Source organism: Astatotilapia calliptera, chromosome 19 (genome assembly GCF_964374335.1).
Source record: "Astatotilapia calliptera chromosome 19, fAstCal68.1, whole genome shotgun sequence".
NCBI lineage: Eukaryota > Metazoa > Chordata > Actinopteri > Cichliformes > Cichlidae > Astatotilapia > Astatotilapia calliptera.
The window spans coordinates 17,654,644-17,669,586 of record NC_137440.1 but is presented as its reverse complement, the minus strand read 5'-3'; the positions used below and the strand labels follow the sequence as shown (position 1 = coordinate 17,669,586).

At 40.4% G+C, this 14,943-nt stretch overlaps 1 protein-coding gene and 1 long non-coding RNA gene across 4 annotated transcripts in view; one reads left to right on the top strand and one right to left on the bottom strand.

The window, feature by feature from the left end:
- Positions 1-14,943, top strand: part of rbks (ribokinase) — a 55,480-nt gene that overhangs the window by 19,796 nt on the left and 20,741 nt on the right. For all 3 annotated transcript variants that reach the window (XM_026151225.2, XM_026151226.2, XM_080293753.1), the window contains exons 3-7: positions 1,356-1,488; positions 2,494-2,557; positions 2,872-2,934; positions 6,374-6,538; positions 12,633-12,724. In XM_026151225.2, coding sequence (XP_026007010.1) covers positions 1,356-1,488; positions 2,494-2,557; positions 2,872-2,934; positions 6,374-6,538; positions 12,633-12,724 — 517 coding nt within the window. The remainder of the gene's footprint in view (positions 1-1,355; positions 1,489-2,493; positions 2,558-2,871; positions 2,935-6,373; positions 6,539-12,632; positions 12,725-14,943) is intronic.
- Positions 5,113-8,871, bottom strand: LOC145422406 (uncharacterized). Its single transcript, XR_013903687.1, has 2 exons — positions 7,825-8,871; positions 5,113-7,009 (listed from the first exon to the last, which is right to left on the bottom strand). It is a non-coding gene; the product is annotated as an uncharacterized LOC145422406 (long non-coding RNA).

Here is a 14,943-nt window from a genome sequence, read left to right as displayed (position 1 = left end):
TGACTTTGTGATTTTTTTCTTTCTGCCTTTTTTGCCTTTAGGCACAAAAAAAAATCACATTTCAGATTTCTTCTTCTGGGTTTTTGACACTTGATTAAAATGTGTCAGTGTCAGTGCTGTTCTTATTCAAGAGTTGCATGGTGCTGACACAGGTGGGAAACTTTTTAAAAAAGATGTGTGTGTGTGTGTGTGTGTGTGTGTGTGTGTGTGTGTGTGTGTGTGTGTGTGTGTGTGTGTGTGTGTGTGTGTGTAAATGTGTGTGTTTTATGTGTTAAACCTTTGTTCTGTTTCCTTCTTACCACGTTTTAGCCTGACTGACCTTACATCCAGTTATAGCCTGGGGTATGTCAGTTGTTTTCACACGGTTGTGCAAAAACAGCAGCATTTAGAACAACCTCTAGTGTTTGCCACCGGCTTCTCAGTTACTGGAAATCCTGGGATTGAGTGAACTTACTGTAACAGCACACCTGCCACAAACACGCTGACATACACACACAAACGCGCACAAAGGCACGAAAAAGAGCAACAACAGGGAGGAAAACAAGTTTATGACAACATTTTGCCACCCGCAAACCCTTTGGCCTCAGTCCAGCACTGCCCAGAGCCAAACCGCAGAGTCCTGACATACAACATGAAGCTGTCTGCTGTCTATGCACTGTTACTCATTACCCATTCTGGCTCTGTGATTGGAAGAATTAGGGCACAGACAGCTCCTCCTGAGGGCACCCACCTGTGGCATATCAACCTCGAGGGCAGGGGCTGGACTTGACCAAATCTCATGACTCAGGCGTTACGTGCACAGCCAGTGTCAAGTTGAGACATCTGTGGGATTCAATGGTTGCATCATTTGCAAATTTGGAGACACTTGTATTGGCACATCTGGCTGAATGTCTAGGTACAAAAGTACATTTTAAATCTATAAAGCAAGTTTCTTTTTGAAAAAAGACAGGGAAAAAACACTGAAGGAAACAAGTTTCCATTCATTCCAGCAATGTTTGCATTAAGTTGACCTCTCAGTGAAAGACCTTCAAAAGATATAATCCTCAGCAGACTCCACAAAAAAACTTTGTTTGTGTGGTTTTGCACGCTTTGCAGTGATAAATAAATAGCTTAACTAGGGAAGGATTTGAGCCCTGAAGGGTTTTCTTCACATTTTGACACTCGCAGTGCCAAACAAAACATTTTTTTTTAACTTTGATGGAAGGTTTTCCAACTGTTATGTGCAGTATGAAGAGATGAAAAAAACCAACCAAAGCATTCCTTCAAGTAGAGGAATCCTTCATTTTTTATTTTCCCAATCCCATGAGGGGTTTCTCTTTGTAAATACTATAGTTACACACTGTGTTTTCTCTCAGCAAGGCACCAAGGCTACCCAAAGCAGGGGAAACCATCCATGGTCACAAGTTCTTCATCGGTTTTGGAGGAAAGGGGGCCAACCAGTGCATACAGGCTGCCAGACTTGGAGTCAAAACTGCTATGGTCTGCAAGGTATGGCACCCCAGTCAAAGTTTGGAGTTTTTGTTGGATTTTAGCATTAATACGTGTTCTCTCTTTTTAAAAAGAAACACTTTTTCTTGTCCACCCTTTGGCTCGTCCACATCTTACTCAGTGCAGATAATCAGCCATCAGCTACCAAAGCCCACCAACTATTTAACAACTCTTCAAAACCTTTTAGCTTCGTTCACACTTCAGTCATTTCACTCCATCGACTCTCCATCCTTCATTTTCTCTTGATCAATACCGTACCACATGCATACGCCCACCTACACTTGCGCGCCTTCAAACAAGCTTATTCCCATATCGTGCAACCCTGAGTCTCCAATCAGTAAGCTCAGCATGGCCTTTCAACCTGAGCACTAAAGCACCAAAGCCCCACCTCTGTCAGAACAAAGAGGCCCGATCGATAACAACCCAGTGCGGGAGGAGCTCTCCGGGCATGGGGAGAACCCAAAAATAGACACCCGGGCTTGTCAAAAACAGCCAAGATGGAAGGCCGCTCTTCAAAGAGAATGGGGCCAAGCAGCCAATACCATCCCAACCCATCATCACAGGCAGTTAGAAGTGCCCGCATTTTGGCACGTTTTTTGGAAAGCGTGGGTTCGAAGTAAGCGCCTCGGGGCAAGGTGGGGACCCCTTCCACAACCCAAAGTAGCTACAGATGTGGACATCCCAGAGCGGATCAGGGGAAGAGGGGCAGGAGGGAAAGAAAACGAAAGCGAGGTGGGCATGAAGAGGCGTGAAGGCGGGGTTATCGTGTCTTCAAGGCTTGGCGCAGCTGGTCGTGTGTTTGCGCGTGTGTGCGTTTGTTGACTTTTGTGTGTTCGTTTTTGCACATCTTCGGCGGCGGCACCATGCCAGTATGCTGGCAGGACACACGAAAATCCAGCCCAACAGAGATTTGAGTATACCACTTTTCAAAAGTTGCCGCTAACCAAGTCTGACCCAGCTTGACACTCTCTTTGTTGTAATCGTTTTGCCTTCAATCTTTTCTAGGTTGGAAAAGACTTCTTTGGAGACAATTACATCCAGAATTTCAAGGACAACGGCGTCCACACAGGTAAGAAAGAGGGTTTTTCCACGTTGCGTGCCAAATTGGTTTCCATTTTCATGGTGCATTGCAATAAGTTCACATTCAGAGCCAACCTTTTTCAGTCTGCATTTTGCCAATTCTTTTCAAGGTTTTTTGGATACACTGGCAAGTTCTCCCTATTGTTAAATCATTTGGCTTTGTTAATACTGAAGCTACTGAAGTTCTGCTCTGAGTTCTGACAGTTGGTAGGGTTTCTATTTTAACATTTTACTTGCCAGAGGTATGTATGGTGAATATTCCATTTTGCAGGAACAAACAAATACTTTCATTCTCTATTGCAGAATTTGTGAAGCAGAGCTCTGATGCAGTCACAGGAGCTGCCTCCATCACTGTCGACGATGCAGGTAAATTCTACCGCTAACCTACAGCCTCGCTCACATGGCCTCCTCTATGTACAGCCTAGAGTGCATGGGGGCCTGTGAGTGCACTGTTTTTTTTAATACACACACAGGACAGCTCAGCCCACTGAGTCACTACTGCTATAACACCTGTTTATAGTCATAAAAACACTTGGACGAACACCAGCGTCAAGCCCTCCCGAGTATCCACCAGGAACGCAAAGATGTATCAGCTGATATCAAATGATAAAGGATGCCTTTTACCAATGTTCATGGCCAGTATGTATATTTTGTGAGTTCAAATATTTTGCAATGAAGAGATGAAAAACTTTATATAGGGAAGATTTCTTTGTTTCCCTGGCACAAAAAGGGGATTAACCTGAACTAAAAAAAAGTTATTTTAAACTGTGGTGTCAGTTTTAGACTTGAATTTCACTACATATGCATCTGTGATGTCCACACAATAAGATGTATGGACAGTTGTGTGTTTAACTGTGAGCCTTTCCACATGGGGAGCAATTTCTGTTGAAAACGGTGAGGATATTAAAAACATCTATGAGAGGCGAGGTAGTAGGTGAGGCTGAAAGTGGCACTTTAGTGTTTAAAATGTCTATTAAATCAATATCATGCGTTTAGCTATTTAAGGATGTGATGAGTAATAAAAATATATTTTTTAAAAAACAACCGAATATCAGAGATTCAAAAAAATTTGAATTTGAATTTGAGATCACGTTTGTAACAGGTAACAAAACAAAACAAAAAAAACCCCCTCAAATTACAGTGTACTTAGAAATGATGCGAAATTAAATAACAATATCAAGGAAATGCCTTTAGTTTTAATGTAAATGGAGTGTTGTCTACATAAAATAAAAATAAAATATTTTATATGAAAATATAAAATAGTAATTTAATAATATATCATTTTTAATAATAATAATAATAATAATAATAATAATAATACAGATTATGTTTTTCGGCTGATGCCGTGATGTCTGCCTTAGGCATCTCTGCTTAGACCGCTGTCCCCATTACACAGACAAGTGGTAGAAAATAGGTGGATGGATGAATATCATCATGATATCTTTGATCACTTAATTCAGTCATTTAAAAAAAAAAAAGCTTCAACATAATTTTTAGAGATTATAGCATACTTTAATATTATCACATGAAATTCTTTAGTTTGTGTTTCATCCTGTGAGATTTAAGTCATCATTGGTGATCTCCCAAACCCTACCCTCACGCTGTCCGAATGTGCATTTTTTTATTTTTTTTATTTTGAAAAAATATGTAGAAATTTGAGTTTTTAATATTAAAAATATTAAAAAATTATTATTAATCAAAAGAAAATAAAAACATACATATAATACAAAACTATAATACAATTAATTATTTATTAAAGATTATAATTTAAAACAATTTTACCTCTTGACCATCACATCAGATGTGCTTTTGCACCAAAGTTTTTGCTTGTTACATGTTTTTTACTCGTAGATATTTTTTTTTTCAAGGAAATAACAGGTTCAGAATCCCTAAGGAAATTATGTTAACTTCATACTGTTGTTTGTTTCCATTTACACACAGCCTAAAAGACTCACGCTTAGGGACTTAATTATTTATTTTTCCAATTCCTTTGTTGTAGTTAACGCTAGTCCTCTCATTTATTCATGTTCAGTCTTTCTCTACCACCCCGGCTTTTTTACAGTCTCGCTGTTTTAAAATTGAATATGGATTAACCAAATGACTCGCATGGACTGTCTAAAATGCCTCAGTGGGGTTCCTAAAGTTCATAGACTTGGCCAAATGAAAAAATGGCCATTTCCGGTGCAAAGACAAACAATTTCCCTTTAATTTATTTTAGTTCCTAGAAATCCCATACATGGCACATCTCTATTGCTGCCGTCTTGTTCAGGGAACTGAGTATGGGTTTTGCGTCATTCTTATATTAAATGACAAACTCTGTTCTGCTTTTGGATATTCCAATGAAGGGAACACTACAAGAAAGGGAACAGGGAATAAAATTTCACAAGTAAGAAGTTGTTTTACAGTATTTTACAGTTACATGTTACACTAGCTAATACTTTCTTTGACTATCCTTACACTTTTACTGACAAGACATTGAGCTATATTACATAGACAGAATTATAATATTAATTTGTGAAAATTTTATTATAGAACTGATACTACTGAGATTCATGTTACTTTATTTGTTTCGGTAGATAGATTTGGTTTGCAGAGTTGAGTCATCTGTCCTTACATGCACAATTTTGAAAACACAGACAGAAATAAAATACAACACTCTGCCAAAAAATGAAATCATACAAGATGTACAAGCTAAGATTTGTTCCTCTGAATGATGTCTGCTGAAACAAAGTTATTTTTACACTGTGTTGTTCTACATTAAGCCTTTCCAGAAGGAAGAAACTGAAACTCACTCTAAAAAGAGTGTGAGCTGTCAAGTAAAATCAAACCAGCTAACTGCTGTAACTGTCTGGTATGTGGTGTCCAGCTGTCGCTCACCAATCAGCATAATTTGACTGAGTGAATTTCAGATTCAATTAAAAAAAGTGTGATAAAATCATGGACATAACCACTGTGAATTCTCCCACTGGTTTTAAACCTCAACATTAGTCTTTTACCCTTTGCCATGTTGGTTTTTGAGCCACGAATGACTATCTGTGGATGAGACAGTGGCCTCCTAAATTATTGGTTAGCATGTTTCATCCATAAACTGTGCAGGTGTAACAAACACATACATACCAACTATTTTGAACATAATAAAATTCACTAATTTCACACACTTTTATAGACAGCCTCAAGTGGCCATTAAAGCAACTGAAGTTTTTGTTAACTTAGTGTTAACTATCAGCTTTGGAAACTGCTGCTTGAAAGAAAAAATAGGGTCTTCATATGGAAGTCTACTCAAATATGTCAGAAACCTATTTCTCCTGTTTGCTAATGGTCTCACACTTTGCTTCAAAGTTCAGTTTGAACTGTTAAAATAAGTATTTAGATAAAACTTGCATTTTAAATGTAACTGGATCTTATTTCAGGTGGTTGAAAAGTAATGAAAAAAATCTGTGAATTATTATCATTTTTAACTATGTAGAGAACAGTGCCTCCAAAGGAATATATGCATTAGGAAGCTCAGATACACCTGAGCAATGTGGTAGATGTTTTGATGCTTATTTCCAACTGATAGCAGCAACCGGGGCAGTATCTATATTTATATATTTGTCTTGAAATACACTCCAAAGCATCCTAGTCTCAGGGAGAAGTTCCTGCGGTGGAAAATCATTGCTGCTTAGAAAACAGAAATATTTCCTGTCTTTGTAGGCCAAAGTTTAAAAACTGAAATTTACATTTCATTCTTCTCATGTCATGGCATATTGATGATTTTGAAAATTCCAGTGGAGTCTCACATGTCTCTATGTTCGTTCACGGACAGGTGAGAATGCCATTGTAATTGTGGCCGGTGCCAACATGCTGCTGGGTGCAGAGGAGCTACAGGAAGCTCTCCCAGCCATCAGCCACACAAAAGTCCTGGTATGCCAGCTGGAGATCAGTCCACAGACGTCCCTGCAGGCGATGTGCATGGCTCGCGACAACAAAGGTGAGCCAGTATATCCTCCTCACATGTTTCTGAAGTCAGAAAGTAAATCATTTACCGAGCACCTTTTGCATGCTGAGATTTCAAAGATTTGGAAATCCTCAGTACACGTTTACTCAGTATGATGTATCCATACAGAACAAAGAGTAAACCTATAGTAACACAATAGTCATAAAACCTCTCCCCAAAACAAAAAACAGAGGGTGTGGTTATTGTGGACTCATGTTGTTAGAATAGATCCTGGTAGTCCAAAGAAATATCAAAATGTCTGTGGAATCTTCTCAAACTACTTGTGCAATCCAATCCACTTCACAGAGGCCATCTGTGTGCTCGCTATGTTCCAAACCTTCATAATTTTGCCAAAAATATGACTATATAACCGCTTCTGTCCTAATCCTCATTCATGACCATGTTGAGCCTCTGGTCATACTTGGCTAAGCTGAGGTTTCACACAAGCCTCCTTTCATGCATTCACTGGAAAAAAAAAGATTGGAGAAAAAAAAATGGAGAAAATTTAGTCAGGTAGTAATAATTAGTTGCTCTCATTGTTTATTATTAGAATCTGTTCCAGCTGCTGTGATTTTAAACAGACCGCAACCCAGAGGAAAAATTTCCTGGTTACAAAAGGAAGCTAAGATATTACAGAAATGGGCCCCACACGCATTTGAGTCTCAGAAGTAGCAAGCAGAGGCAGCGATGACATATATCTTCACTTTCTGTTGTTGTGTATAAAAATTAGTTGTAACTGAGAGCTTTCTAGTTACAGCCCTGCAGAGCTTTCAACAGTGTTAACCACTGAGCCACCGTGTCTTTCAGCAGGAAAATGCCAAAACATTATCCAGCAGCAGGGCTCTGTAGCAAGAGTCCAGTTGCATCCAGGCTTTTCAACAACTGAAAGGATTTAGAGCATTATGACCACAAAGACATGACAATTATTGAGCTTGACTTTAAAATTACATCGACTGGTTTCCCAAAGAGTGCCCCAAAAATGTAATAGCTGTTAAAGACTAAAAACTGCTGAATATGAAAATTGTCTGAATTTTATAATTTTATGACTGCTGGGATAGGTTCTTAACCCCCCACCCGTGATGCAGAGAAGGTGGAGATATATGAATGCAGGAATGGATGGATGGAAATGTAAGATTTAACTTGCTTGTTCCACAGCGATAGATGTCACTGACTCTACTTAGCATTCATGCTGATTTTATGACTGGTAGTCATTTGTGATAACGCTATATTCTATGACAAAAACATGGAAAAACAAAAATGGACCTCATATCATGACTCACCGGAAGACGTGTCTGTTATTTCTTCCCATTCCTCTCCCTTTCTGTCTGTGCTTTGGCTTGTTGTGGATAGTTAGACACTATCTGAAATCCCCTTCTCCTACACAATTATGATATCAGAACTGGGGAGGAAAGTATTGCGAGCAAAACCATTTGAATCTTTTCCACTAGTATTCAGCTCTGTCTATGATGACTTTTTGTCTCATTCTCAAGGGCTTTCTTTCAAAACAGAAACTTTTTTGCCTTCACATGTGGTTGAGAGGTAATAGTTTCAAAGGTTTCCCTTTCTTTAAGGGAACTCTAAAGCAACTGATTTATGAAGCTCAAGTAATTACCTCACAGCACAGTTGCATAATCTCGTTTTAAATGTGGTTTAATCAATCCTTTATGTACCTTTAGATCATCGCTTTGGCTTGATAATCTGTTGCACAATGTCTTCTTTGTAGGCTAGAAAAACACAGTAGAGACAGCTCAAATCCTTCCAAATCTGTCATGTGACTTTGCTGTTTGTATCCCACAATCTCTCCTTAGAAAGAGGCTTCCCACTGACTTTTATCACTTTAGCAAGTTGAGCATGAGAACTTGACAAAAGCATCTTTTCACCAGAGTCGCTGCTGCTTCCCCCAATCTACATTCACCATCGCATGCTCATACACATTTGTAGAGCAGGTTTCGTGCTGTCCGGCATCGACAAAAGCCCTATTTTAGGCCACCGCCCTCCCTCTCTCCCTCCCTCCCTCCACCTTTCTTTCATAACCAGGTTACCGAGCTAATCATCTTTAACAGCATCCTATTATTAGCAGCGGTCCGCGTCATTCGAGACGTCTGGGGAGCCTCTCGCTCCTGTCATCAGGGCCTGTCGTCCATAATCGCTCGCTGCAGGCTGCCAGAACGAACGAGTCGCAGCCATCGCCGTGTTGCAGATGGGATACCCAGATGGCCTTGCCGAGCGCCACCCTCTCTCCCTGAGCCCCCCTTCCTCGGTGCATGGACCGTACCACGGGATTAGGCTCAGCATGTGGCGCCAGAAGAGAGGCAAGGCGAGTGAAGATGCTTGGCATAGATGCCACCTCGACGTCGCCGTGCCGGAGCATTGCGTAAATGGAGTTCTCTGGAGAGACTGGGTGTTAATGGGTTTGGCAGCGGGGGTGAAGCGCCGCTCAAATTACGCAAATGTCACCATCAAGTGGAGCCACACATACAGTAGATGCCAGCTCTTAGAAACACTTGTTAAGATAACCTCAAAAGAAGATTTTCCTTTTATTTAAGGGGAAAATGTGTGTATATGTAATTTATTGCCACCTAACATTTAATATTGGGAAGTTAATGGCAATAAATTAGTTCTGAGAAGGGAGGAAATGGTGGGAGTAGTGTAGTTCCACTCGTGCTTTCTTCTTCCGTTTTCACCCGTCTTCCTCCCCCTCTTCCTTATCTGAGCAAGAAGCTGCTATTTTATTTCTCACCAGATGCAATTAGAGCCTCTTAAAGCCCTTTCACACACTTGCTGGTGACTCATTTCTTTTTGTGTGTGTGTGTTTCTGTGTGTGTGCGTGCGAGTGCATGCATGCATGTCAGAGTGTGTGAGTGATCTCTGTCTATTTTCTCTCTGCTTTTGTTTTCCCGTCCACCTTTCCCACTGTATTCTCAAACTGACTGAAGCGGCTCCAGCTGCTCTTTCAGCCGCCACATGTGCGACCAGACTTTGAACCTGCCAGCATAAAAACCCCACAGTCATGACACACACGCACACAGTTTTCTGCCAGACGTGACTCAGTGTGCACACATCCCAGTGTTACCACATCTGTCCCAGCAGCTGTGAGCATTTGTGCGTGTGTGTTTGTGTGATTTCACTAACACCTGGAGAGCAAAACAAAGCAACCTGAGACACAGACACTGGTTCATGTGACGTTTAGAGCTCAGTGCATCAGTGAGGCCAATTCCTTTATGCATCAGTATATTGGAAATGGCACTCAAGCTGCATATGGGGAAGCTTCCGTGCTTCAAATTGTGTATTGCATGTATACTAAATGAGGCCAAGGAGAAGACTTTGTGCTTTCTAGCTGTTCTGGCTACAAATAATAATATGATTACTGACAATAGCCTGAATAAGACAACAGCATGAGTAAGCCTGCTTGATTCAGTGATACTTTCTCCATTTATCCTGTTTACACGGCATACAGTGCAAGGTTAGCGCTTCACTTCATGTTGTGACTAAAAGCGGGCTGTTAATGCCGCTCAAGTTCTCCACATATGTTGTGACACTCACTCCAATTAACAGGATAATCAAGTTTTACATACCATAATTAGCAAAAGGTTTTGTGTTGCTGTGCCTAATTGCAGTCATTCGCTCAGTGTGCATGTGAGCTTCTGGGGAGCACTGAGAAAAAATGTGACAGGAGAAGGAGTGAGTTGTTAAAAAGAGTAGGAGGGATAAGAATTTAATGTGTTAGAATGTAAACAAGTAAGTTTAAATATGGAGGCTTTCAAGATGGTTTGTACAGTTTTGCAAAGAAAATGACATTTTTGAGGAACACCTTTTGGGTAAGAGAAGAGGCGCATTAAAAGCTTTATTTCATTGGGTTAAAAATGAACACAATTTAAATTAAAACCATATACTGTATACAAAAGATGTTGGATATTGCTGCCCGTTGTTGTCAGCCATTGAGCATTTTCGTCACTGCCGTCGTGGAAGTAGCCATGTTCAACCCTGTTTTATCTTTTTTTTCCTCTACACTGGATCAAGATTTACAAAATTAACAACATGTTGTATTTTATAAGACATGAAATTATTAATTGAGACCATAAAATGTTACTCAGATAATAAATCAGGTGGGAATTAGGACCATTCTTTCAAAGACTTTCAAACAATTGGGCTTTTTTTGCAACCACAGGAATCACCCCCTACTGGCCATTAGAATAAATGCAGGTTTAAGGCACATCCACGCTGCTTTTCAGACCTAGAAGCTTTTTTTTTTCCAAACTCACTGGTCTTCTATGAGTGCTGTGAATTCACACTGACCACTGTGAAAGCAACATTCAGCCCAAATGAGCTAAACTGTGGCTGGGCTTTTCAGAGCCACAAGTTATTTCCATCTTGTAAGGAGAATCTATGGTTAAAACACAAGTTCAGAATAAATTTCATGAATACATTTCTTTATACTGAACCATAAAATTTTGAACAGTGCAATTTTTTTTAACCTTTTTACTTTGAAGCATGTGAGGTATGAACAAAAAGCTAGCTGATTTAAAGTGACTGACCTCCCATTCAAGATCACCTTCTCTGGCTTGTCCAGGCAGCTTCCACACCATGGACCCTTTTTTTTTTTACCATGGGCACAGAACTCTTGAACTCCTGTTTCAAATTTAGCCAAATTTCACTCGTGTGGAAAGCTAGTGGTGGGCTTAAAGAGTCCACAGATCCCAAGCCTGAAGGCACGGCATGAGAAGAGAAGAAACAGAACATTTTTCCTGGGCTTGTGCCCTGTGAATTCATCACCAGGGTTGGGACTGTCAACATGTGGTTCTACTGTAACATGAGGTGTCTGAAAAGAGATTTTCAGTTTGTTGTTAGGCATCACTTTTACATAATCCTTATATCAATAATAACCAAAAGAAATCTATTTAAAATTTTTCTGCTGACAGATGACAAGCTGCTTTCTATAACGCAAAATGGAGGTGCAAATCTCGCACTTAACTTGGATCCCAAATTCACGGAAGCTGAGGTGCAATTGAGTTGAGAGAGAGAGAGAGAAAAGAGGGGAGTCGCAAAGAGCCCGGTGTCTCTTATCTGTGACATGGCCTTGGCTCACATGGGCATATTTGCAGTACAGTATGAGTGAATTGAAAAAGAGACGGAGACATTATTTCCACTTTTACTCGCGAGCAGCCCAGCATCCACCTCAAAGCGCCAGGTGGCCAAAGCCCTGCGCAAACCCACGCAGCTGCTCTCTTATGTGCCCACGCAAACACACACAGAAGCAGCAACTAGGCACACACTTTAGCACAACAGACTTTGATGTCACCAACGCTGAACATATATTTCCCTCAGACGCACACGCTTGCATGAGGCTTTATTTTGTACACAGAGATATCGGAATTAATCGCTTCGTCAAGCTGGGCTTATCCTCGCACATACACAGAAATCACGGTATTAGATGCATTAATGCTCCTCGCTCATGAATATGCATCAGACAGTGATGTGCAACACGTACAGAGGATTACTCCTGACAAAAACACTCTCGCTCTCTCCCTCGCTTGTGCTCCTTAACACACTCAAAGGGTCACAACTCATCTCACCCACACACTGACACACATATGTGGGGTTCAATGCATATCTCGTGCTGAATCCATTTCGTACATACATTGCTGGAACTGCAGTTAAGGGCGTAACATAAAATGCTACAGGATATAAGGTCTTTTCACTAGGGTTTCTTTTCTTTTTCGGGGAATGCTAATTTAATTGTTTAAAAGGTGTCTTTTTATAGAAGCTGATCCACTTGAGCTTTGCTTGCGAGAGCAATCCCCAGCGGTAGCCTGCTAGCCTTTGTTCCCATTGAAAGTTTAATTAAGGCATTGCCAGATCTTGGCAGTGAGGCTCAGAAATGGAAAAGAAACACCACACAATTGTAAAATGTGTCACAGAGGGACTTTATGAAAAGTCCTTCTGAAAGCAGGCTGACAGCTATAACAGGGTCTATTATGGAGAACAATTATATTTTTCTGCCTTGCTAATGATTGCATGTTATCCTGTAGATGTTGACGTTTGACACTGAGGTCAATAACATGGATCGCTGCATGGTTTCTTGTTGCAGTGAAGACAATATTCAACCCAGCGCCGGCCATTCCTGACTTGGATCCAGATTTCTACAGAGTCTCCGACGTGTTTTGCTGTAATGAGTCTGAGGTGATGAATCGCACACAAACACACACACACACAGCTCACAGTATTTATCACAGCATTTATGCTTCCTCACACAATAATTCTGCCTTCCTCACTCATCCACACACTCACGTCTGCAAGGCCAAGAGGAAGCTGAAACTAGTCATAAACAACAAAACAGAGCATACTGAATTGACCAGCTTTCTTTCCTTCTACTGCACATTTGCATTTGATAGTTTTTTTTTTCTTGGATTAAAATTAACTTTGGTGGCTGAGTATACATGCGCATAGCCAAGATTGTACAGTTAGGACAATTATTTTACTCATCTATAAATGTTTTGGCATTTTTGAATTCTTGATAAACACAGATTTATATCATATTTGGCTAAATTATACACCAATCAACAAAAGCTGGGTTTTTTGGGTTTTTTTTAAGTTGCCTTAACATTAACAGTTGGGAAAAATTGGGGCAGCACGATTCTTAGCATTGTTGCCTCACAGCAAGAAGGTCCTGGGTTTAAATCCACCAGCTGACACGGGTCTTTCTGTGTTGACTTTGAATGTTCTCCCCGTGTCTGCGTGGGTTCTCCCACAGTCCAAAGACATGCAGTTGGTTATGTTAATTGGTTGATCTAAATTGCCCAAAAGTGCGAACCACTGTCTGTGTTAGCCCTCCGACAGACTCACCACCTCTCCAGGGTGTACCCGCCTCACGTCCTATGGCAGCTCTGGATGCGCTGGATGAACAGAAGAAAATGGATGGATGGATTTTAAGCATCCATTTTGCCCACTGTAACATTGATAATAGAGTAGATTATTTATAACTTTAGACTGTGTATAATAAGGATCTAGTCAATGGGTTCTACATTTTAAAGCTTCGGTGTTAGCATTTTATCCAAAGCCATGTTGATTATTTGGAACGAAAAGTGACTATGTTTGGTCAAAATGGTGGAGCATAAAGTGATAAATAACACTAATCCTAATTGGCTTGGTTAACAAATAAACCACTAGAATTTTCCTCAAAAACCCCCCAAAACAAACAAACAAACAAACAACCAAAAAGTAGATCAAGTTCTTGAACAGTCTGTTAGTAGGCTACAATTAGCCATACAGCTAAAAGATAGACTATTTGTCACATGACTTTAAAAAAATGCTTGAAAAGGCACCAACAGCACAAATGTAGTTGAGAGGTTGTTGGTAGTTTAAGGTTTGGGGGATATTTTCTTGACAAACTTACTATCAGCATTGTTTAAATGCCACAGTCTACCTGAGCGTTTGCAAGGACTGTACTACAGAAACACCAGATTTCAATCCAACAGAGCACCTTTCAGATGTGATGGAACAGGAGATTCACATCATGGACATGCAGCTGAGAAAGCTGCAGAGAATATGTGAAGCTGTCATATAGTGTCAGTATGGATTAAAATCTGCAAAATGTTTCCAGCACCTTGTTGAATCTCTGGCAGTTCTGAAGGAAAATTGGGTTTGAGTTTGGTACTTGCGTACCTAGCAAAAGTAACTGGTGTATCTTGCTCCCTGAAATTTCTGTACATTTAACCTAAATCAAATTCATCTTAACTGAGACTCTAATTTATAAAATAAACATAATGCTTTATAAGATTTGAAATTAGTAAATGAGACTGTAAACCCATCAGAAAAGAGTTTACTGATGTGGGGTTATTTTCTCATAGACGTCTACTGGAGGAGTTGGACTCTGCTGACTATTAGAAGGAATGTTTTTATACCTGAAGGCTCTGTCCTTAAACTACAGTATGTAGTTTCAACAAAGCATCACTTTTACAAGCAGTCAGTCAGCTTATGATTGTCAACAGATGTCCAGTCCAGAAAGGAAAGAATGACAAGTTTGAGATGACGCCTTTCCACAGTGATTTACCTCCAAGGTCATGTCCCCTGCTGGCACATCAGTAACCTCACTCCAGCCATTGGCTGTACATGAATGCTCTCTGGTATGAAGAAACAGTTGATCTCCACCCTTTTACGGTAAAAACTCTGTCATGGCGGCTTGCGTCTTGAATGCCAGGTGATGACAGATGAGCGACAGGGGGCAGGGATAGATGGGAATGGTAATAAAAACAAGAGGGCAGATGTGCTCTATGGCTGAGTCAGTCACCCCCTCAGGGCTGAAGTCTATGTGAGTTTGGCTGGGAGCTGGTATTTGATGTGGTGATGCAAGGCGATGAAGCACTGTACCCAGGTGTGGGAACATGAAAGGGAGAGTTGAG